Source organism: Brassica napus, chromosome C1 (genome assembly GCF_020379485.1).
Source record: "Brassica napus cultivar Da-Ae chromosome C1, Da-Ae, whole genome shotgun sequence".
Classification (NCBI taxonomy): domain Eukaryota; kingdom Viridiplantae; phylum Streptophyta; class Magnoliopsida; order Brassicales; family Brassicaceae; genus Brassica; species Brassica napus.
This window is the reverse complement of record NC_063444.1, coordinates 18,732,572-18,756,293: the sequence shown is the minus strand read 5'-3', so window position 1 is coordinate 18,756,293 and position 23,722 is coordinate 18,732,572. Positions and strand designations below refer to the sequence as shown.

The window sequence follows — 23,722 nt, the reverse complement described above, 5'->3', positions numbered from 1 at the left end:
AATGGTTGAGATTTAACCCTAGGTTATCCTCGTCTTCTTACTTTAGCCAATACCAATCTATCTTTCTTATTTCAATATTATACATATATGGTTGATTTAAATATTTGTATATAAATACAATTGTTATTTCGTGTGTTGAAGTGGCTCGTTGGTAAAAAGCATGTGTCGGTGCTTCTTTTAACTAGGCATAAACACTTTATATGAAAACCAATCCAAAGATAAAAAAGAAACAAAGGTTATATTATGGTATTATAGTTATTATTTAATTACAATAACTAAAAATTCTAAGTCGGGGTTAAATTTATGATACAATTAAGTTTTGGAATTTTGGGAATATGGTTTTGGGTTTTGAGAATTGGGTTTGGAGTTTAGGGTATACATAGGGTTTGGGGGGGAGGGGGGGGGGATTGCTAATATTTTTCTGGCTAATGATGTTTATTGATTACTATCAAAGAGATGGACAAGAGCGGAATAACCTCCAATCATGAAATAAATTTATGATTAAAATGGGGTTTAAGATTAAAGTTTATGGTTAAGGTTTTCAAAAATAAATAGTTGGATTTATAATTAAAATGACTAGAGTTAACTTCTCTATATAAAGTTTATAAGGGTTAAACTTTATAATTAAGGTTTGAGATTTGGAAGCCTAAGGTTTGAGATTAATATTCGAAAAAATAGATTAATATTCGAAAATAGATTAATACATTTATTAGTTTTCATAAAGAGTAGATCTTAGTTTTTAGTTATATTATAGTACTTTTGTATTTGAGTTTGGGGTTTGAGTTTTGTGTTTATGATTTAGGTTTAAATGATATATTTAAGGTTGTGTGTATTAGTTTAGATTTTTTAGTTTTTTTCTCGCAACAACTTATTTCTAACTAATACATCGCTAATTAGCTACAGAATATCTACGAAACGATCCTTAGCCATATAGCTACGGATTGCTACAATTTAGCTACAAATTTAGATACAAAAACAAAATTATGTGTTTCGTCGCCATCTTTCGCCATTTCTGTAGCTAATATATTTGGCTACGGAAATTCTTTCGCTAGTCCATAGCTATTTCAATGAATTCTTGTAGTGCGTGCTTCCTCTTCTTGGGTCCATGGCCGACACTGGTTATTTGTATAGTATCCCATACAAACTTATGCTATTTGTTATCACTCGACCAAGTTGCGTGATCCCAGCAAACGATAAGTGGCTCTACTGTCTCGAACGATCCATTCATATATCAATGAATCATTCAAAGATACTAGCAACATAATTGTATTTAACTTCTGTTATCCAACCCTCTTTTGGTCCTTGATTCTTCAAAAGTTGGTATTGATCATGAAGTTTTCTATGTGTCATGTTTCTTGTCCCCAAATTCATTCACTTGCATCACAGGGGTGAGCAAAATATCCATAAATCTTAATTGATTCGTTACGTTTAGAGTCAATCCAAAATTGGATATTCATAATTCTACAGAATAAAACAATTACTAATATCCATTATCCATTAAAGCAGATTAAATCACAAGTACTAAAAAACAGATATCCGCTCAAATATATGTATATATAAACAGTATTGTTACACTATACCTTCTTATGCATTTTGTAATTGTGAGAACGAGCGCGATAAGCTTGTTGAAGATTGTGATGAGATCTTCTTGCTGATATTCCTGAGATTCGAGGTTCATGTGGTTGTAAACTTGAGTACTTTCAGTTTATAAGAAGAGATATCTTTGATCTATCACTGTCATTCAAGCTAACAATCTTTTTAAAGATCATAGCAATCTTGAATCTGGACCGTTAGCATGTCTGATTCTGGTCCTCGAGCTACTTTCGTTGGTGTGTAATGCGTATGATGGTCATGAAGGTCCAGAACTGCTCGGTTTGTCAATAAACACCTCTTCGTTAACATCAGAAGTAAGTATGCGGTTTTCTTCTTTTGTTTTCCTTGCAAGGCCGGCTCAAAAGAATTTAGGGCCTCTTGGGAAAAATGGTCTTTTGGCAAACAAATATTTTTCTAATGAGTTAAAATTTATTTTTTTAATATAATTATTTAAGCTATTATATTATTTTATAATGAAAATTTTCTTTTTTCATAAAATATATATATCAAAATTTAGTTTAATAAAAAATTTAAATAATTGTTAAAAAAAAATTGGACCCTTGGACCCTGGATCGGTCGCATTCTCCCCCCTCCTACCTAAGCCGTCTCTGGTTCCTTGCCTTGTGTGCAGAATTAGTTTGTGGAGTTACATCCAGAGTTTACCTTGGAGTGTCACGGAATGTCTGCATTTTTCATAACAAAAGCGGTTTTAAAAGTTACAAAAAAAACGGTTTTAAAGAGGAATTTCTTTCTCGAAGCCACATATTGCTTTTGTTCGAGCTTGCCTTCAGCATTGTTTTTATGTACTCATTACTCTTTCTTTTTTAATTACTTAAAATGTGCTGAGAATACTTTGTTTTTGTTATGAAAACATCCGTTTATGTTGAAAATATAAAAGATATGGAACCCGCTGCACTATTTGCACAGTAAATCCTACTTTTTAACTTCTATATTCGATCGTTTATAACTCGCACTAAACACTTCTCTTCTCCCTCTATAATAAACTCTCTTTCTCTCTATATCAGTGTTATTTCTTTCTACGGGTATAAAGTTTCACCCTTATTTAAATTCATGCGATACAATAAAATTCTGATTCTTTTCATAACACGTTATCAGCACGATCGTTCTCTAATTTGGTAAAATTTATTTATATCATTTATACCCTGCTATAATGGTCGGTATACCGCCTCTACTATTATTTATATCATGTTATAATGGCCGGAATACCGCCAATATTATTTATTAGTAATTTAATTAATTTATTGGTCGGCCGAGCCACCTTATATTCTGTTTATTATTTATTGGTCGGCCGAGCCACCTTATATTCTGTTTATTATTAATTGGTTGGCCGAGCCGCCGTATAATTTATTTATTACTTTGCATTGACCGGCTGAGCCGTCGCATGATTTGTTGTCATAACATAAATATTCCATTGCCATAATTTTTTTTTATTTTTATTAATTTTTATGAAATTTTATAGATTTGATTGACTGTTTAATATGATATTTTCATACTGATTTTTGGTGCACTCGATTTAACCCCAACGGTCACAAAGAAAAATTTTCCAAAATTTTCCCTTTATCCAACGGTCATAAACAGTGATTTTCATCTATAAATACAACTCATTTTCACTCCATTTCCTCATCCAAAACATTTCATCTTCTCTCAAAAAATTTCAAATCGCTCTCCTCCGAAGAAAGATGATTCGCGCATTTTTGATTTTATGTGCAATTTTTATTTGTGTTTCTATTTACGGTTTATTCGTTGGAGAATTTGCTCAGGGAGAATTTAAGATGAATATCGGTTTTCTTTTCTTTACATTGTTTCTCCTTGTAATTGCTTGCATGATTAATGTAAACGGTTCATTTTAATGTTAATAATATTCTAATAATTTTTATTTATGTGCTTTAGAAATAAAAATGGCAAAAATCGAGAAACTTCAGTTTCCGGCCTTGGAAGTAACTGGGGCAAACTACACGGCATGGGTTATAAACATGGAGCTTTATCTAGATTCTGAGAAAATACTCGAAACAATAAAAGAAGGCAATATATCAACCTCTCATGAAAAGGCTAAGGCCGTGATATTTCTAAAAAGGCATCTAGATGAAAATCTTACGCATAATTATGCGAGAACCAAAGATCCCTTAGATCTTTGGAAAGCTCTGAAGGAGAGGTTTGATAACCAAAAGAAAATTACTCTCCCCCATGCACTCGATGAGTGGAAAAATCTACGATTTCAAGATTTTGAAAAAGTGGAAACGTACAATTCCGCTATATTGAGGATAGCGGCGCAATTAGATTATTGCGGTAAGCCTGTGTCGGAAGCAGAAATGCTCGAGAAAACTTACCAAACGTTCCAAAAAAAACATTATGTTCTATAAGAACAATATAGAAATTGTGGGTATACGAGGTTCTCTGAACTCGCTGTGGCGCTTATAATAGCGGAGAGAAATAATGAATTCCTCATTAAAAACTACAATGCCCGACCCACGGGAACCAAAGCATTTCCTGAGGTAAATGCAACGGATATAAAAAATCCAGAAAAAGGAAATTATTCCTATCGTGGGCGTGGTCGTGGCCGTGGTCACAATCGTGGTTTTGGTCGTGGTCGTGGTTATCGATTTAACCACAACCATGAAAGGAGTACCAACCCAAGAGGAAGGGGATCCAACACATGGAATCGATCTGATCGGGTAAGAGGGAAAGAAATCCAAGAAAAACCTACTCATAAAAATGAGAACGTCTGTTACAGATGTGGATCGAAGGGACACTGGTCTCAAGTGTGTCGAACTCCTCGGCATATAGCCAATTGTACCATGAATCTATTAAAGACAAGGCAAAGGAAGTAAATCTCAATGAACACCTTGTGGGTACAACATCGACATACCTCGAATCCTCTGACTTTATGGGAGATTTCGACGAGGCCACTCATCAAAATAATTGAAGTGCTTGTACTGATCAAGCTTAATAATGCCCACTGATACCATAAAATATTATAAATGGATAAGAAAGCAAGTGGAACAACAACTAAGCAAATTGGTAGAGAAGTTTGCATACCAGATAGTGGCACATCGCACACTATACTGAAAGATAAGAGATATTTCTCTACTTTAAAGTCAGTAAAAATGACTGTAAATACAATATCAGGTTCTACAGACCTGATCGAAGGAATTGGCAAGGCAGACTTTATGTTGCCTAATGGAACAAAGTTTTTCAAAGATAATGCCTTATATTCTCCAAATTCTAAGAGAAATTTGTTGAGTTTCAAAGATATATACCGTCAAGGGTATGACACTCAGTCTGCAACTGAGAATGGAAAGAAGTATTTGTATATAACTTCTGAAAAATCAGGCAAAGGCCTTGTACTGGAAAAATTTCCAGAACTTCCTTCTGGATTGCATCACACTTATATTGATGCTATAGAATCACATCTTGTGATCAAAAGAAATCCAGAAGATGTTACATTATGGCATGATCGTCTTGGTCACCCATGCACTACAATGATGCGAAAAATCATTGAAAGCTCACATGGTCATTCAATAAAAACCCAAGATATATACCAAAGTAATAAAATGACATGTGATGCGTGTGCTCTTGGGAAATTAATCATAAGACCATCACCAACCAAAATTGACAAAGAATCACCAAAGTTTTTGGAAAGAATCCAAGGTGATATTTGTGGACCAATATATCCACAGTGTGGACCATTCTACTACTTTATGGTATTAATTGATGCATCGAGTAGATGGTCACATGTTTGTTTGTTATCATCTCGAAATATGGCATTTGCGAGATTTCTAACTCAGATAATCAAATTAAGAGCACAGTTCTCAGATTATCCAATTAAAAGAGTTAGATTAGATAACGCTGGTGAATTCACATCCCAAGCTTTTAATGATTATTGTATGGTATCAGGGGTTGAAGTAGAGCATTATGTTGCTCATGTTCATACACAAAATGGTTTGGCATAATCATTAATTAAACGGCTGCAACTAATTTCAAGGCCATTGATCATGATATCAAAACTTTCAACCTCTGTATGGGGACATGCTATTTTGCATGCATAAGCACTAATTCGGATAAGACCAAGTTCATACCATAGATATTCCCCATTACAGTTAGCATTTGGAAAAGAACCAAATATCTCTCATCTAAAATCCTTTGGTTGTGCGGTTTATATTCCAATATCAGCACCGCAACGTACAAAGATGGGACCACAAAGACGGTTGGGAATATATATTGGCTATGATTCTCCATCAATAATAAGATACCTAGAACCACAAACTGGTGATGTGTTTACGGCACGATTTGCCGATTATCATTTCAATGAGAAAGAATTCCCAACTCTAAGGGGAGACAATAAGAAAATAGGAAAAGAAATCAAATGGAGTGTACCATCGTTATTACACCTTGATCCTCCTACGAAACAGTCAGAACTAGAAGTTCGACGTATCATGCATTTACAAAATATAGCAAATCAGTTATCTGATACATTTGCTGATACTAAAACGGTAACCAAATCACATATACCCGCTGCAAATACTCCTGCTCGTATTGAAATACCACAAAACGGTGGAACAGCAGTTGATACACGTGAATCAGGAACACGTTTGAAACGCGGTAGACCAATTGGTTCAAAGAACAAATATCCTAGAAAGCGAAAAGAAGCTGAAAGGCATGATACTCCCAAAATAGCGGAAAATATTTTGGAGGAAGCGAATTGTGAATCTAACGACAATATAGAGCATCATGAATCTGAAGGAATCACGAGATTTCTATCAATTACATCCATAATGGAAAGATATGGAAACGAAATGAGATGGATGATATTGATGACGTTTTCTCATACCGTTTAGTAAAGGAAATAAATGAAGAAAACGAAGATCCAGAACCAAAGTCTGTATATGAATGTCAAAAAAGACATGACTGGATAAAATGGAAAGATGCAATTCAAGTCGAATTAGATTCGCTTAACAAACGAAATGTATTCGGACCTATTGTGCTCACACCCAAAGATGTAAAAACTGTTGGGTACAAATGGGTGTTTGTCCGAAAAAGAAATGAGAAAAATGAGATTACAAAATACAAAGCTCATTTCGTAGCCCAAGGTTTCTCTCAAAGGCCAGAAATTGATTATGAGGAAACTTATTCTCCTGTTATGGACGCAATCACATTTAGATTCCTGATGAGCCTAGCGGCCAATGAAAATTTAGAAATGCGTCTCATGGATGTCGTTACGGCATATTTATATGGATCATTAGATACTGATATCTATATGAGAATCCCAGATGGATTTAAAATGCCAGAAACATTAAGTTCCAAACCTAAAGAGTTATGTGCAATAAAATTGCAAAGATCATTATATGGCTTAAAGCAATATGGACGAATGTGGTATAATCGTCTCAGTGAACACTTAACAAAAGAATGATACACGAATGATCCTATATGCCCTTGTGTTTTCATAAAGAAAACAACATCCGGATTTGTGATAATCGCGGTGTACGTTGTTGATCTTAACATTATTGGAACACAAGAAGAAATAAAAAGGGCATCAAATTATTTAAAAGGAGAATTTGAGATGAAAGATCTCGGACAGACAAAATATTGTCTAGGGTTACAAATTGAGCATTCTCAAAAGGGTATATTTGTACATCAGTCTACATATACCAAACGAGTATTGAAACGCTTTAACATGGATAAAGCAACTCCTCTTAGCACCCCAATGGTCGTTAGGTCACTTAATATTGAAAGTGATCCATTTCTACCACCTGAGGAGAAAGAAGAGATACTTGGTCAGGAAATACCATACCTAAGTGCAATTGGAGCGCTGATGTACCTTGCAAATTGTACACGGTCTGATATATCATTTGCTGTAAATCTTTTGGCAAGATTCAGCTCATCTCCAACTCGAAGACATTGGAATGAGATTAAACATGTTTTTCGTTACCTCTAAGGGACCATTGATTTAGGGTTGTTTTATCCTAAAAGTTCAGAAGGTCAAATGGTTGGTTTTGCAGATGCAGGATATCTTTCAGATCCACACAAAGCCCGATCACAAACAGGATACGTTTTCACGATCGGAGGCACTGCTATATCTTGGCGTTCTCTGGAAAAAAAAACGCCCGTGGCTACTTCTTCAAATCATGCTGAGATCATTGCACTCCATGAAGCAAGTAGAGAATGTGTATGGCTAAGATCAATAAGCCGACACATCGGTTCAAGCAGCGGGATTGACGAAAATACGGAGCCAACTATTCTATATGAAGATAATGCAGCATATGTTGCTCAAACAAAGGAGGGATATATCAAAAGCGATAGAACCAAACATATACCTCCGAAGTTTTACTCATACACTCAAGAGCTCGAGAAGAAGAAAGAGATTGAAGTGAGATATGTCCGATCATGTGACAATGCAGCTGACCTCTTCACAAAATCACTTCCAACTTCGGTATTCAGAAAACATTTCCATAACATTGGAATGCGTCATCAGAAGGATCTATGACTGCTCATTCGAGGGGGAGCTTACGTAGTTGTACTCTTTTTACCTTACTATGGTTTTTCCCATTGGGTTTTCCTGGAAAGGTTTTTAACGAGACAACAAAGACGTTAAGCGAGAATGGATAGTGACACCGGTCCCCAAGGGAGAGTGTTATGAAAGCAGACGTTTATGTTGAAAATATAAAAGATGTGGGGCCCGCTGCACTATTTGCACAGTGAATCCTACTTTTTAACTTCTATATAAATGATCGATTTCGATCATTTATAACTCGCACTACACACTTCTCTTCTCCCTCTATAATAAACTCTCTCTCTCTATATCAGTGCTATTTCTTTCTATGGGTATACAGTTTTGCCCTTATTTAAATTTTTGCGATACAATAAAATTCTGATTCTTTTCATAACAGTTTTATGGTTTTTAGTGCCCCATATTCTAACTTTTCTTGGTACAAAATCTATACTATTAAAAGAGAACGAGTTTTAAAAAATTTGCTCACGAAAGATTGTTGGACCCTTTCATTTTTGTTTTTTTTTTTGATCGAAAACCATATTGATTAGCTAAAGAAGAAACATAAAGAGTATTTTACTCATCCACATACGGAGAGTTGATTAAGGATAGCAGCGCTGATTTCGCAAGAGTATCAGCTAGAGTATTTCCCACACGCGGGATGAAATGGAAAGATATGTTACTAAAAGAACTAGATAGATAGTGAATATCGAAGAGTGTTCCTTGAATCCAAGTATGGTTTTTCTTGGTGACAAGAAGTGAGATGAGGCTTTTGGAATCAGAGAACACTCTAAGAGAATCAATGCCACGGTTGACCGCTTCGGAGATTGCGGTCTTTAACGCCATTGCCTCTGCTACAAGGGCTGAGGGGACTGAGTGGCGTTTTGAGGAGTTGCTTCCTGCTGGTGAAGCCATGCTGTCGCTGAAGTGCCAGCCCATACCGCAGTTTCCGGTTCTAGGGTCCCAAGCAGCATCAGAGTAGACACTCCACAAGGATCCTGCTACAAGAGGGAGTTGGGGTACATGGGGGTTAGACACATAGCTAGAGAGATCCACATTCTGTGGCAACGAAGTACATTTTTCCGACTCCTGATCCTCTCTCCAAGCTTTAGAGTCTTTGAGGATTTTCAGAACTGATTCCTCAACAGTGTACTCTTTATTTTCAAAGAGTAACTTATTCCTATTAGTCCAAAGGGTCCACAAGACCCATGGCGAGATCGGAGTTGATCCCAAACCTGTCGGAGGCAAGGTTATTACTCTGCTGCAACTGTCAAGAAGATCCGGTACCGACATGGGAGGTTGCTGGAGTGATGATGGGGCATGGAGGCAGGGGAGTTTGTTCCACACTTGGGTAGTAAAAGGGCAGTGGAGCAAGACATGTATCTCTGTTTCAACTGCTCCACAACGTTTGCACTTATCATCAATATCAATTCCCCTGCTTTGTAATGCGGCTCCAACGAGTAGCGCTCCAGCGTTTGCCTTCCAGAGTAGATGCTTGAGCTTCGGGGAGGTGTTGAGGGACCATATCCGCTTCTTCCAGTCAAAATGATCAGAGGAGTCAGCCTTAGAGTTGATCTTTGCTAATGCGTGCCCTGATTTTGTAGTGTATTTCCCAGATTTATCCTTCAGCCACACCAACTCATCATTCATGTTGCAGTCGCTAGGAATAATGGACTTAATAACCTCCTCATACTGAGGCAGATGGTCTCTGATCATTTGAATGTTCCATTCTGTGGAGGAGGGCAGTAGTAGGTTCGCTACGCATAGGTTGAAATTTGCTTGGGTAGGCGGTCCTACAGGAGCCGTTGGCCTCTCAAGACTTAGCCAAGGCTCTGACCAGACAGAGATATCCTTCCCATTTCCCACAACCCAACCCAGACCATGACGGAGAACCTCTCTTCCCGCAAGTATCCCTCTCCAGCCATGAGAAGCTGAGGCGGGTGCCGTGCAATCCAAGAAAGAGGATTTTAAGCAGTATTTACCAAGCAGCGTCTGTGCTAGGAGAGAGTGGGTTTCCTTCAAAAGCCTCCAAGCAAGTTTTGCCAAGAGAGCGTCGTTGAATTGTTCGATTTCTCTGAAACCCAAACCTCCAGCCCCTTTTGGCCGCGTAAGTCTATTCCACGAGACCCAACAGAGTTTGCGAACCGTTGGTTTTACGTCCCACCAAAAGCGCGTTAAGACACTCTGAATCTGCTTGCATATCGAGAGAGGTAGCTTAAAACAGGACATCGTGTACGTTGGTAAAGCCGCTAACACTGCTTGTAGTAGCACTTGCTTTCCCGCCTTTGATAGATATCTTGTGGTCCAGCCAATTGATCGTTGTCAGATCCTATCAATGAGGTTAGCAAAAATGTCCCTTTTTTTCCTCCCAAAGTGCTCGGGGAGCCCTAAATATTTGCCAACGCCTCCCTCATTATGGATGTTAAAGAAAGCTTTTATTCTAGTCTTCACTTTGCTAGGTGTCTTTGATGAAAAGGTAATTGCCGACTTCCCTAGGTTGATGCACTGGCCGGATGCCCCTTCAAACACGGTTAAGATGCGTTTTAACGCCTGACAGCTAGACACATTTGTTTTGGTGAAAAACATTGTGTCGTCCGTAAAAAGCAAGTGGTTAATTGGAGGGCAGCCTCGTGCCACTTTGACTCCCGCCATTTTCCCGTCTTGCAAGGACTTATCGCAGAGTTTCGAGAGGACTTCCGTACAAAGAATGAAGATATAGGGTGAGAGGGGATCTCCTTGTCTTATACCCCTTGTGGGGATTACCCTTCCCTAAGCTGCTCCATTTATGAGAAAGGAGTAAGACACTGAGCGGATGCATTCCATTATCCACACTACCCAGTTTGGGTGAAAACTCAACTTTTCTAAGACTCTTTCCAAGAAGTTCCATTCAATTCTGTCGTACGCTTTACTCCTGTCGGTTTTCACCGCCATCGAGCTTTGTACGCTAGCTCTAGAGGTTTGGAGATAATGGAGGACTTCATGGGTAATGAGTACGTCATCAGATATTGCTCTTCCCTTAACAAAAGCAGATTGGTTCTTGGAAATGATGGCTTGAAGCACAGGTTGTAATCGTGAGGTGAGTACTTTGGCTATGATCTTGTAGTGTGTGCTACACAAGGCGATTGGCCTGTAGTCAGCGACTGTCTTTGCTCCTCTGGTTTTTGGAATTAACCTAACATGGGTCTCATTGAAGTGAGCATCAAGGGTGTTCGTCGTGAAGAAGGAGCCGACTTCCTCTGTTATATCATCTCCCATAATGTCCCAAAAGCTCTGGGAAAAGCTCGCGGAGAACCCGCCCGGCCCTGGCGCTTTATCCGGGTTGATAGAGAAGACCGCCTGTTTGATTTCCAGCTTATCCGGTATCTTGACCAAAGCCTCATTCATCTCAGGTGTGATGAGAGGGGACAAGACTTCATCGACCACATGGAGCGAGGGTGTTTGCTGCGACGAGAATAGTTCAGTGTAGTAGTCTGAAATGGTCTGAACTATTTGTTCTTCTTCAAATACCGATTGACCCAATGAGTTTTCTATCACAGAAAACTTATTTATGGTTCTTCTCTCACGGGTAACAGCATGAAAAAAGGCGGAATTACGGTCTCCACTGTGTAGCCATTGAATCCTGCTTCTTTGTTTCCAGTATTGTTCTTCCTCCAAATATGCCTTTTCCAGTTTCTGCGATAGTGTATCAATTACTATCGGTTCGGGGTTAGTGCTTGAAAGCGCCTCTTCCAGCTTTGTATATGTTTCCAAGATGAGCTCTTTGCTGTTCTTGTTTTCTAGCGTAGACCATTCCATGATCTTTCGCCTGATCTTACATATCTTCACTAGGACCGACTCATATGACATTGAAGTCCAATGTTTCTCAACTAAATCTTGTATCTCAGGCTTATTTTTTAATCGTCTGTCGAAACGGAAGAGTCCACGTTTCTTAGGAGGACTTTTACTGAGATGTACAAGGACCGGCCTATGGTCCGATCCTTCAAATCTCAAGTATTCGTAGCACCCAGAAGGGTAGTCCTCAGCCCATCTACAGTTGATCATGGCTATGTCCAAACGGGACTGAATGAAGTGACTATATCGGTTGCCTCTCCAAGATAGCGAGTTACCCGAGTGCTAGAGATCCCATAACCCCGTCTGAGATACTGAACGCCAGGTAGGAGCCTTCCCATCTCAAAGGTCCTCCTATTTTTTCTGAGTTGTCCAGCAAATCATTAAAGTCTCCCACTACGAGCCAAGCTTCCTCATCGCGCCCTAAGCCTAGTTCTGTCAGTTCGTTCCAGAACTGTGCTCTGTTTTCTTGTCGGGGTGATCCATAGATAAATGTAACCATCATAGATCTCTGGAACATGGATATAGATGTATCAATAAAATTTGAAGAAAAAGAGAGGATAACCACCTAAACCTCAGGCTTCCAAGACAAGGATAGTCCCCCTCCTGTCCCACTTGGGGGTACTGTGAAATGGCTTGTATATTCCGTTTTGTGGAATAGTCGGAGCACCACTTCATCTTGATTCATCGTTTCTTGAAGGAAAATAATTTCTGGGGAAATTCGCCTTTTGAATTCCTGCATTCGCTGGCCTGTCAAGGTGCTCCCAAGTCCTTGGCAGTTCCAGCTAAGTAGCGCTAAGGAAGAGCGCTTGGGTTTACCCGAAAATCCTTCTGCTTCTTTGCTATTGAAGGGACGATGGTGGTCTTCCAGGTGCCTTGACGCTGAGATGGTGCTGCTGTGTTTCCAGACTGTGTCCTCCTTCTTGGGGAGTTTTGGGTTTTAAAGACCCTTCTCTTCTTTATGCTAATTCCTTTTAGCGGGCTGGTGTTATATTTCTTTTTTGTGGCATTTTCCCATCCTTCTTCTTGGCCACGCTTCTAGTGATTATTCCAGGTCTTTCAGATAGTCTGGCTTGCATAGAGGAGTCCATCTGGTTAGGCACATGTGGCGGCCCTAAGCGTAGAGAGACATGTCTCCTATCTTCACTAAGAGTTCTTATCGGAGAGTTTTTTTGCGGGGGTGAGTGGAGGGCTCCTGGAGGACGGGAGCCTGAGGGTCGACTGGTATCGAGTCGTGGTGGTTCCATGATTTCCTCCAGATAATGAATATCGATATCCTGAAAGAGACTAGAGCCTGTAGAGGTCCCTTGCTGCGCAAGTCTAGATTTCCCATTGGAGGGCAATGATAACCTTTGTTTAACTGGGGGTCTATTCGCAGATGTCTGGCCTCCCATCTCATTTCCATCATCTCTCAGCGATAAAGATCGTCTTAAGTCTGTGGAGTGAGGGATATCAGGTAGCATCAGTCTTTCTTTAATGGGGCGGTGTCCTGAAGACACATGGTCTCCTGAAGCTTCTCCATCCTCTCTACGTGACAGGGCCCTTCTTAAATCTGTTGAGTGTGGAGTAGGGTCTTGTAGAGCCGGAAGTTGTATTTTGGATGCTGAGTCATGACTAGGTGCTCGTCTCTTCTCTGTTATTTGACCACTTCTATCTCTGTCTCTGTCATGCTCTGTCATTTTGCTTGGGGAGTCAGATATGTGGGGGTTATTTTTTACTCCCACTCTGGCACCAGATTCTCGTGAGAAAGATCTTCCTGGGTTATAGTCTTCACGACCTCTCCGGTATTCACTGGTCACTGGTGCATAGCTTTGATGCTGTCGAGAGTTGTACCTTGAGTCTGTTCTACGATCCTCATAATAGTCTCTTCTTGTGTACGAGGGAGGGGCTTCTCTCTTATGTTGGACCTGGTGCCCTTTAAATTTTTTCCTTTCTTCATATCTCCTCATGTTATCATCCAGACGAGCCATAGTATTCCTTTGGGAAATACCTATCCTGTTAGGGCTTCTGTCTCGTTCCCTAGAGTTCTCCAGTGAGGGACAATCATCTTTCTCATGGGAAAGTGAGTGGCATCTGAAGCAATGTTTTCGCAGGTTGTCGTAGCTAAACTCCACCTCTATTATCTCTCCAGAGGGTAGGGAGATGTCTCTAGTCATCTCCAATGGGTTGAGGCCGTTGATGAGTACTCGAACTCGGGCTTGCGTAGGTATACAGTCTTCCACAGTGCCCAGCTCTTTTCCAATGGCTCGAAGAGCTTTATCTTCCCAGTAATGGAGGGGAACTCAATTGATTTGGATCCAGAAAGGCAAGAGAGACGGGAACTTTTCAGAAACTACTGGTTCCCATCGTTGCACAATAATCATCCATCTTTTGAAGTGGAAAGGTGCCTTGTTGAGAATGGTGAGTAGGTCTCTTTCGTTTTCAAAACGGAACTGGAAGAGTAGTGGGCCTAGATCTCTTCCAGTGAAGCGTCCAGAAACATTCTAGTGCTGGAGAAAGAAGTCCACAAGGGCCTTTGTGTTCTGTGTTGCAGGGTTTGTGACTCTCCCAATAAGGGTAAATTTGTTTTCCTCAATCAGAGCAGCTGTATCAATTTCTGGGATTTGAACAGGGGGCTTGCGGTTTGTTTGACTCCTAGCAGGAATCCATTTCTTCTTTTCTTCTCTTGAATATCGATGACTCATGGTTGTTATGCAGGAATGAGACTTGTTGTTGTTAAGTAGTGGAAGTGGAAGTTCTCACAAGGAGCAGAACGATTCAGAGACTTGTTGCTGTGTTAAGTAGATGAAGTGGTTACTCTCACAAGGAGCAGAACGAATCAGAAGTTGCAAATTCTTCGAAAGGCTTCTGGTTGGTGTTTGGTTCTTCGGGTAGTGAGCTTCATTCTGGTGTTCCGGTTGAGCAGCGGCGTGGCAGCGGCGGAGCAGCGGTCCCTCCGACCCAGGTCGGGGGAAGAACCCGGGGGTTAAGCGCTCAGGAACTTGTATTATCCAGAAGATAATTCCCAAAATGGGTAGTGAATTCAAAAAACGTGAACTTTTTACTGTATCTTTTCCAAAACAGGAGAAAATTCGGTTTGCCAAGCGGGGGGAGTTAGTGACCCGTTGGTTAAAGACTTTTCTCGAGAATCGTGGCCGGGAGAAACGCACTCATCCTCCTTACAAACATTTTTGGACCCTTTCATTTTTGTTATACATTATATTAATATAGCCATACATCTAAGATCTCGAGAATACTGTGCAAGAACAGAACAAAAAACAAAAAGGAGATGGCGAGACGGACGCCCGCAACCGGAAACGAAATTTCTTTTGGAAGAACCAGAGAGAATTTGGAGTGTTTAGAGAGGAAGTGAAGAGTGACCACTTACGCAGTTGTTGTTGGAATGAATATTTAAATATCACTTTGTCTTTCAAATGACGGATAAATCAGCTCTGAAAATGTTTTTTTTTGGAACTATAGCTCTGAAAAAGTTGTTCGAGCAATAATTAACTCGTTGCTTCCTTTCTCCACTATATAAACAATTTAGTGGTATTTCGGTGCTACGCGCCGGGTTCGTATGTTTTATTCTCTAATGAGTTCAAAATTTTTTTATTCCATAGATCTTTTGCTTAAATCATAAAAACAGTTTTTATGTGCTTGTGGTAGTAGCTTGTGCCACATATGTTTTGATGTTGTTGAAGGTAATTTTTTTGTATTCGTAATTTTTTAAGTAACATGGTAGCATGATTACTCTAATCTTGTAGAGTGATTTTTTTTTATGCACCTCAAACAATAGTTCGCTTTCTTTTTGTTTTATTTTCATCCTAGTTTTCTGGTATATTTTTCTAATGTTGAACTCTCTCTGGAGTAAGTAAGTAAGCAATATAAAAATATCTTTAAAAACATATTAAAAATATTTTGTTTACTCTCAATTTAAAATGATAATAACTTTACTACTTATGTTTTGTTATTCTTATTAGAGATTATCTGTTTAGCTAAGCATACATAATATTTTCCAAATAGTATATTTCTTAACTAATTTCCATATACATATACATTTATGCATATTATTTTAAAAAGTTTATGCTTAATTATAATTTTGTGCATTTACCAAAAAGATATTTTAGAAATCGCCGGTGTTTATGACTGAATAAACCTTCAGTTTTGTTATTTGGCATATGTGTAAATATATTTCATCTTACAATTAAAATCCCATAAGAAATATACATCTTTCATCTCCACTTTTTGTATCTGTGAATGTTTACTTTAAGGTTTATTATTATGGATTGGATTTTAGTCCTTTTTGTTAAAGGTTGTTAATTCTTATTGTTAAAATTTTTGCTTTTTTTTTTTTTGAAACATGAGTTTGATCTAAACTGTCTAGATCATTGTGATGGATATAAGCATTATAGTTGTTGAATTCATAAAAATGTTTATTTTATGACACTCTTTTAATTATTATTTGTTATTTCTGTCTTTTTTTTGTATTTTATTTGATACATTTTATTTGTATTTTAATGTCAATACTTGTTTTTTCTTTCTGAAATATTGGCAAGAGATTTGAATTATTTGATTGATAACTCATGTTTTAGAAGCTATAACTGAATTTGAATTTTAAGAATATATTTTGATTACGAATTAATTATTGGATGTGGTTATCTATCAGTTTTTGTTAATTTTATGAACTTAATGACCGAGAAAGAAAAAAATCATGAAAGCCAATTCTTATTTTATCTTTTATCTTATTTGGTCTTTGTTTGATTAGACATGAGAAAAAATCATAAATGAATTATCTTGTATTTATGAATTTTTATTTGTGCTTTAACTTAAATATTTGTGGATTATATGTAAAATGTAGCTGTAAATCATTTACAAACGTTAATCTCAGAATGATATTTCCTTGCCGAAAACGTGACATTTCTTTTAAAATTCCTGCAAATTGTAAGGAATTGAAAATTAACATATAAACCGTTTCAGAAAAAAACAGTTCCATTAGAAAAGACAATAAAGATTAATGTTATGTGGGAGCCTAGGGCGTTGGAGTTGAGACAAAGAATCCAAATCTTTGACCGCTTGAATATCAAGGACTTTAAAGTCAAGTAGTTTACCTTGAGCTTGGAATAGTTACCCTCCTGTTTTTTTCCAATCTGAAGAAGCTCAAACTCAGTTTGAAGTTCTGCTTCAACCTGAAATTCTAATAATTTCTCTATATTGCAGCATATCTTAATAATCTCTTGATGTTTTCGTCTCAATACATCGTTATAACATTCAAGAAGCCTCTCTACATCGTTCCTTAGATTGACGATATTGTGAATCTCTACTCTATCAGTAAAGACCAGATGTAGTAAATAACAACTCACTCCAATGCTGAACAAAACTCCCTTCTTTGCAGTTCTGGATTAAGACAAAATTGAGAGACCAAATTAATCAATGGACTGTCTATACAATAATTGATAATAAATTCAAGCTCACTGGGGATATACTTAACCGATTCAGCTTTTGCTGCAAACGAAGTACCATCATTGAATCGAATGGAGACAGGGGAGTCTGTATGACATCGAAACCACTGAGCTAGTACACAAAACCTTCACTGAGATGATGTCGGGAAGTGTTGAGCCGGTGAACACATATTGATGTCTGGATTAGCGAAGACTGATAAGGGGAAGTGAAATAAGATAACATCAAATTGAAAAGTTGATAAATGAAAGCAAAGAAATTAAAAACCAACGTACCTTCAAATCGATGAGTTCAACGCCTATCAGCTCACCGGCTTTCTAAAATAAGTTCAGACAGTCAGGTTTCTGAGATATGTATGCAATAGTCATAAGTAACGAATCAAGCCGAAGGGGTTACCTTCTCAGCAGATGGATATCAGTGGTGTTTAAGCATCTCGCAGCTTTCAAATCGGCGAAAAGAACATATGAAGTCGACATAATTTGAGGTGATGCTTGACAGAGTTGAATCTTGCAGATATCTGAGCGGTGGAGGTATACAGTGCATCGAAAATACTCATTTATAGCTCGAGGTTGTAGCCGTTACCTTTGACGATGATGAGGCTCAAATAATGAGCGGAGGGGAAGGAAGTTGAATGCAGTTTAATGAGTCAATTGATGGAGGAGTTAAGCAGAAACTCATCCGTTACAGAGATTTTGATCGGATTCCATAGGTACACAAATGGTTACGGCGTCTTCTTCACCGGATGCGACATCGTCTTGCTAAAACCCTACACAATACTGGGTCAGCCTCATCATATAATTAAGGATCAACTAAAATAAAAAGCCCATAACTTAGTCTCATTTGATTTCGGCGAGAACACGGGAAAGCTGTTTTAAAGAGTTTAAAAAGAAATCGCCACGTGTCATCGTTTGCCTCTCTCTTCCAGATGATGTGGATGCATGAGAAGAGACTAAACTCAACTTTTTTTGATCAAAAAAAAAAAAAGATACTTACCATATTCACGACAAGAGTCTTGTCTATTATTTTCCATGGCTTCTACTCCTGGCAACTGGAGATACCATGTTTTCCCGAGCTTCCCTGGAGAAGATGTCCGCAACTCATTCCTCAGCCATCTTCTCGAGAAGCTCAATCGCAAACTGATCACTACATTCATAGATCATGGCATCGACAGAAGCCGCCCGATCGGACCAGAGCTTTCATCGGCGGTTAGAGAATCAAGGATCTCGATCGTTGTGTTCTCTAAGAACTATGCCTCTTCGACCTGGTGCTTGAATGAACTGGTGGAGATCCACAAGTGCTATACGGATCTGGATCAGATGGTGATACCGATCTTTTACCATGTCGATCCTTCTGAGGTTAGAAAACAGACCGGAGATTTCGGGGCGAGGTTTGAGAAAACCTGTAAGGGCAAAACTGATGATGATAAACAACGGTGTACGTTTTTTTTTTCTTTTATCAATTGATTTACATAGATTTTGATTGTCTGTTAGTGACATTATACCATTAATTTTTAGGGTTGGTGCGAAGCAAAAATGACTGAACATATAGCTAATGATGTGTTCAATAAACTTATGAAACCATCAGATGATTTTAGTGACTTTGTGGGGATTAAAATGGTAGGGATTGTGGGGCCTTCAGGGATAGGTAAGAGTACCATAGGAAGAGCTCTTTTTAGTCAACTCTCTAGCCTATTCCACCACCATGCTTTTGTCTCTTACAAGAGTATAAAACAGTGGGATGACTATAGCATGAAGTTGTATTTGGATGAACGACTTCTGTCGGAAATTTCATGTCAAAAGGGCATAAAGATATCCCACTTAGGTGTAGCAAAACAAATTCTAAACCGAAAGAAAGTTCTTATCATCGTTGATGATATGGATGATCTTGAAGTAATAAATACATTGGTGGGGCAAACTAGATTGGTTGGATCGGGTAGCAGAATTATTGTTATAACTCAAGATAGGAAACTTCTTAAGTCTCAAAAGATTGAGCTTATTTATGAGGTGGATTTCCCATCGTACAATCTTGCTATGCAGATGTTCTGTCGATCTGCGTTTGGGGAAAACTATCCGCCTTACGGTTTTTCTGAACTTGCAGTTGAAGTTGCCAATCTTTCAGGTTATCTTCCTTTAGGTCTAAATGTCTTGGGTTCGTCTTTGAAAGGGATGACGAAGGAGGAGTGGGTGGATATGTTACCTAGACTCCGAAATAGTTTGGACGGGAAAATCGAGAAAACACTAAGAGTTAGCTATGATGGGTTAGATAGCAAAGATCAAGAGTTGTTTCTTTATATTGCATGCTTATTCAGTGGTCACGAAGTCAATCACATAAAATACTTGCTTGGAGACAGTGTCAGAATTGGGCTTAGAGTACTGGCTGACAAGTCCCTCATACATATAACACCATCAGACAAGATTGAAATGCATAGTTTGTTACAGAAGTTAGGTACAGAAATTGATCGTGCAGAGTCCATCAACAACCCTGGAAAACGTCGGTTCTTGAGGGAAGCTGAGGATATATGTGATGTACTTACCGATAATATTGTGAGTATTCACATATGCTTTTTATGCATGACTGGCTCTATATTTGATTGTCATTTGGTATTTGATCAATATTGTGATTGCTAAGATAATGTTCTTTTTTCAGGGTACAGAGAGTGTTCTAGCCATGTATTTGAACATGTCAGAAATCAGCGAGCCTTTGTTTATAGATGAAAATGCATTTCGAGGAATGCGTAATCTCAAATTTCTAAATTTTTACAAAAACGGGTGGTTAAGAGGGACTGGTAAAGGTAAACTGTATTTACCTCGAGGCATTGTTCATTTTCCTCGTAAACTCAGATTGCTACATTGGGATGAATATCCATCCAAGTGTATGCCTTTTTGTTTTAAGGCGGAGGGCCTCGTTGAACTCAGAATGATGAATAGTCAGCTTGAGAAGCTGTGGGAAGGAACTCAGGTACTACTTTTAACTTGTAATTTTGCATTTATATGTAATGAATATTTTTATATGGTTAGAAAAGTTGTAAATATGTTTCACAAAACATTTGTATTGGTTTCCCCTTTCATTTTTTCAGCTTCTTGGAAGCCTCAAGAAGATGAATATGAGTTGTTCTGCAGATTTGAAAGAGATTCCAGATCTTTCAAAAGCCATAAATCTCGAGGAATTAAATCTTGAGGAATGCACATCTTTGGTGACACTTCCTTCCTCAATTCGGAATCTCAATAAACTGTGGGTGTTAAACATGTGGGGATGCTCAGGGCTTAAGATTCTGCCAGCTGATGTCAACTTGAAATATCTTACAATCCTCAATCTCGGAAGATGCTCACAGTTGAGTACGTTTCCTCGGATAACAAGGAAAATTTCAGAGCTTTACCTAAATGAAACTGCACTAAAAGGAGATGAAGATAGTTCATGGATTGAGAACATCTGTCAACTTAGGATACTCAACTGGGATGGTGCTCCATTGAGTTGTATGCCTCCTCACTTCGACCCAGAATATCTCCATAGCTTTGAAATGAGAGGCGGCAGACTTCAGAAGTTATGGGAAAGAATCAAGGTAAATTAATCACAATTTATTTATATAATATATCTTTGTGATTAGATCATCTCTAACAGTACATTTGAAGAAAAATTCTCTCCAATGAAACACATCAAATTTGAGGGGAAAATGTTCACTACCTCATTTTGATGTTGGATTTTTTTATTTACAAATTGATCTTTAAACTTTTGAATAATTTTGTTTATATAAAAAGTTAAATATATTTGTTTTATACTTTGACAAATTTTTTTTTTTCATTAATACAAACTATAAATTCATATAAATCATTGGATATTCTTTAAAAACTAAACCTATGTATATAATAAATATTTTGTTAAAGTAAAATTATTATTGGGTAAAATTTGTAAGCTTTAAAATAAAAGCATTATTAAAATTCAATAATAAGTATGAATAAAGGAATATACTTAGAATATTCTCTTTTGAGAGCAAAAATCAAACTCAATTTAAATTTATCATTTTGAAGGAAAAAAATATTGATGTAAAGAATTGGAAATGCCCTTAAGAACATGATTAATGCAGGTTTTTTAGCGTGAGTTTTTTAGCGTAATATAAGATACGGTTTCTTAGATTTTAACTGAAAAACTAAGAGACATTTCTTAGATCTCTTAAGAGGCGTCTCTTAGTTTTTTAGTTAAAAGTTAAGATACTGTATTTTATATTAAACTAAGAATTCCATCTTAACCATGCTCTAAGAGGCAAGAACGAGTTTCTGGCTTCAGTTGCTTATCATGTCATTCTGTTGTTTTTTTTCTTCTTTGTTATAAATGGCAAAATACCTTTCTGTATTGAAGGCATAATATATTTATTATTTAATTTTCAGTCGCTTCAAAGTCTCTGGATGATGGATTTGTCAGGATGTGAAAGCCTGGTTGAAATTCCAGATCTTTCAATGGCCACCCAACTTGAGTTTTTGAAACTCAAAAATTGCAAAAGTTTGGTGATGCTTCCTTCTTCATTTAGGAATCTCAACAGACTGGTGAGCTTGAACATGGACGGATGTACAATGCTTGAGGTCCTACCAACCGACGTCAACTTGAGAAATCTTCAAGAGCTCGATCTCAGTGGATGCTCAAAGTTGAGAAATTTTCCGCAGATTTCAACCAACATTGAATATCTCTATCTAGATGACACCGGGATTGAAGAAATTCCTTCCTGGATTGAGAAGATGTCACATCTCAGAAAACTAAGGATGTCTCGATGCAAGAAGTTAAAAAACGTCTCCCTAAATATTTTTAAACTGAAATATCTCGAGGCAGATTTTTCAGACTGTGGAGGAATCACAACAATGTGTGATCAGTTACCAGGGCCCCACAAGGCTTCCGTTGCTGCTAGAATCGGCATTAAATCTTATCTTCTAGGTCTGACTCCTCTCGGGTTCTATAATTGCTTCAATCTGGATAGAGATGCACAGGAACTCATAATACAGTCACACTCAAACGGTGCCGTTATACCAGGCGGAGAAGTGCCTATGTATTTCACACATCGAGCTTGTGGTCGGTCCCTAAGTATCCTTTTGTCTGAGAGCTCTCTTTCTCAAGAATATATGATAGTTAAAACTTGCATCGTGGTTGGACCTTCAAGTCACCCCAACGGAGACTTTGGAGTTCGTTGGTGCTTTCGAGGCGAAAAAGGTGTGATTCGTTTTGGAATTAAAGTGGCGTCGTACGAGATGGATCATCTGGTTTTGATTGGCTTTGATTTACGAATAAAAGAAGTGGATAACCCGGCATCTGAATTGAACAACAACAACGTTCTACTGCTTGAGTTTTACAACGCCAATTATGATGAATATTTTGGGGAGTGTTCCTGCAGCAGCTTTAGCCACACAGAAAATTGTACCCTGGTAAGGATAAAAGGATGCGGTGCACGAATCATTCATATCTCAGAAATAGACTACCAAGACAGTGACGAAAAAAGTGCTGAAGAGAATGATGAAGAAAGTGATGAAGAGAGTAATAGAAGCAAGAAGAAGATGCGGGTAAGCTTTATTGAACTGAAAACTTCATGATCTATTTCTTTTGCTACATTCAACTATAAAATAAAATCTTCACTTGATTTGTTATGATGCAGATGACAGTTCCAACATCTCAAGAACATTCCAACTCTCTTTATATCCAAACTGTTGTGAATTCCAGACTACTGGCTCAGAATTTGGAGCTTTCCTTGGGGCTGGCTGGAGCATATGGTGAGGTATCTTCTGGAAGCAAAGTGTCCTCGCCTTCAAGGAACTTCCATGATGATGGAGCAGCTTCTTTTGACCCGTGTCTTCGCAGAGAATCTTTGCATTTTGAACCGATGATAATCGAGCAACAAGACAGAGGTCTATCCAACGAGGATCCTTCATTTTCTCCACAGCTTATAGACTTTTTTACTTAGATGAAATATTTCTTCCCATCGCAGAAAATAAGTTTTGATGAATTCTGGAGTTTGCTTCAGTCACTCAAATGTTGTTGGATCCATTAATAGCAATTAGGCTTTAATGAAAATTGTGAAAACAAATGACTTGGGCCCGTGTGTTTAAAAGCCAAAAAAACATTAATAACGAAAACAAAGGGAGAGGAATATAGCTATTTATATATGGTCACTTGATATCATGTGTTAAACAGTTTGGAGAGAGAGGAAGGCTCCCCATGCGTGCGCCGCCGTCTGGCTCGGCTCGGCTCGCCTCGGTTTGGGCTCGGGTTCGGGTCTCCAATAAGAATATTCTTTTTGGACCAAGTTAAGCTCAACGTTTTGCCATTTAATTCCCGAAAAAATGACATGCATTTTATTTTAAACGACACGTAGTTCGTTTAAAA

The 23,722-nt window shown here is 38.1% G+C and overlaps 1 protein-coding gene and 1 long non-coding RNA gene across 5 annotated transcripts; one reads left to right on the top strand and one right to left on the bottom strand.

Annotated features, from left to right (window-relative positions):
- Nucleotides 1-16,239: 16,239 nt before the first annotated feature.
- LOC106374953 lies at nucleotides 16,240-18,200 on the bottom strand. Of its 3 annotated transcripts, XR_001275153.3 has the most exons (5): nucleotides 17,759-18,189; nucleotides 17,638-17,679; nucleotides 17,394-17,557; nucleotides 17,014-17,299; nucleotides 16,240-16,837 (listed from the first exon to the last, which is right to left on the bottom strand). It is a non-coding gene; the product is annotated as an uncharacterized LOC106374953 (long non-coding RNA). The 3 variants fall into 3 exon arrangements; XR_002654854.2 differs by having other exon boundaries at nucleotides 16,240-17,299; nucleotides 17,389-17,557; nucleotides 17,759-18,200; XR_001275152.3 differs by having other exon boundaries at nucleotides 16,240-17,299; nucleotides 17,759-18,188.
- A 189-nt stretch (nucleotides 18,201-18,389) lies between these two features.
- Nucleotides 18,390-23,426, top strand: LOC106377120 (protein SUPPRESSOR OF npr1-1, CONSTITUTIVE 1). 2 transcript variants are annotated; one of them, XM_013817291.3, is made up of 6 exons: nucleotides 18,390-18,796; nucleotides 18,877-19,905; nucleotides 20,009-20,320; nucleotides 20,439-20,921; nucleotides 21,745-22,902; nucleotides 22,995-23,426. In XM_013817291.3, exons 1-6 carry the CDS (start codon nucleotides 18,701-18,703, stop codon nucleotides 23,298-23,300), a joined length of 3,384 nt encoding a protein of 1,127 aa, XP_013672745.1. In that variant the 5' UTR covers nucleotides 18,390-18,700; the 3' UTR covers nucleotides 23,301-23,426. The 2 variants fall into 2 exon arrangements, with proteins under 2 accessions (XP_013672745.1, XP_048602076.1); XM_048746119.1 differs by having other exon boundaries at nucleotides 18,391-19,905.
- Nucleotides 23,427-23,722: the final 296 nt, after the last annotated feature.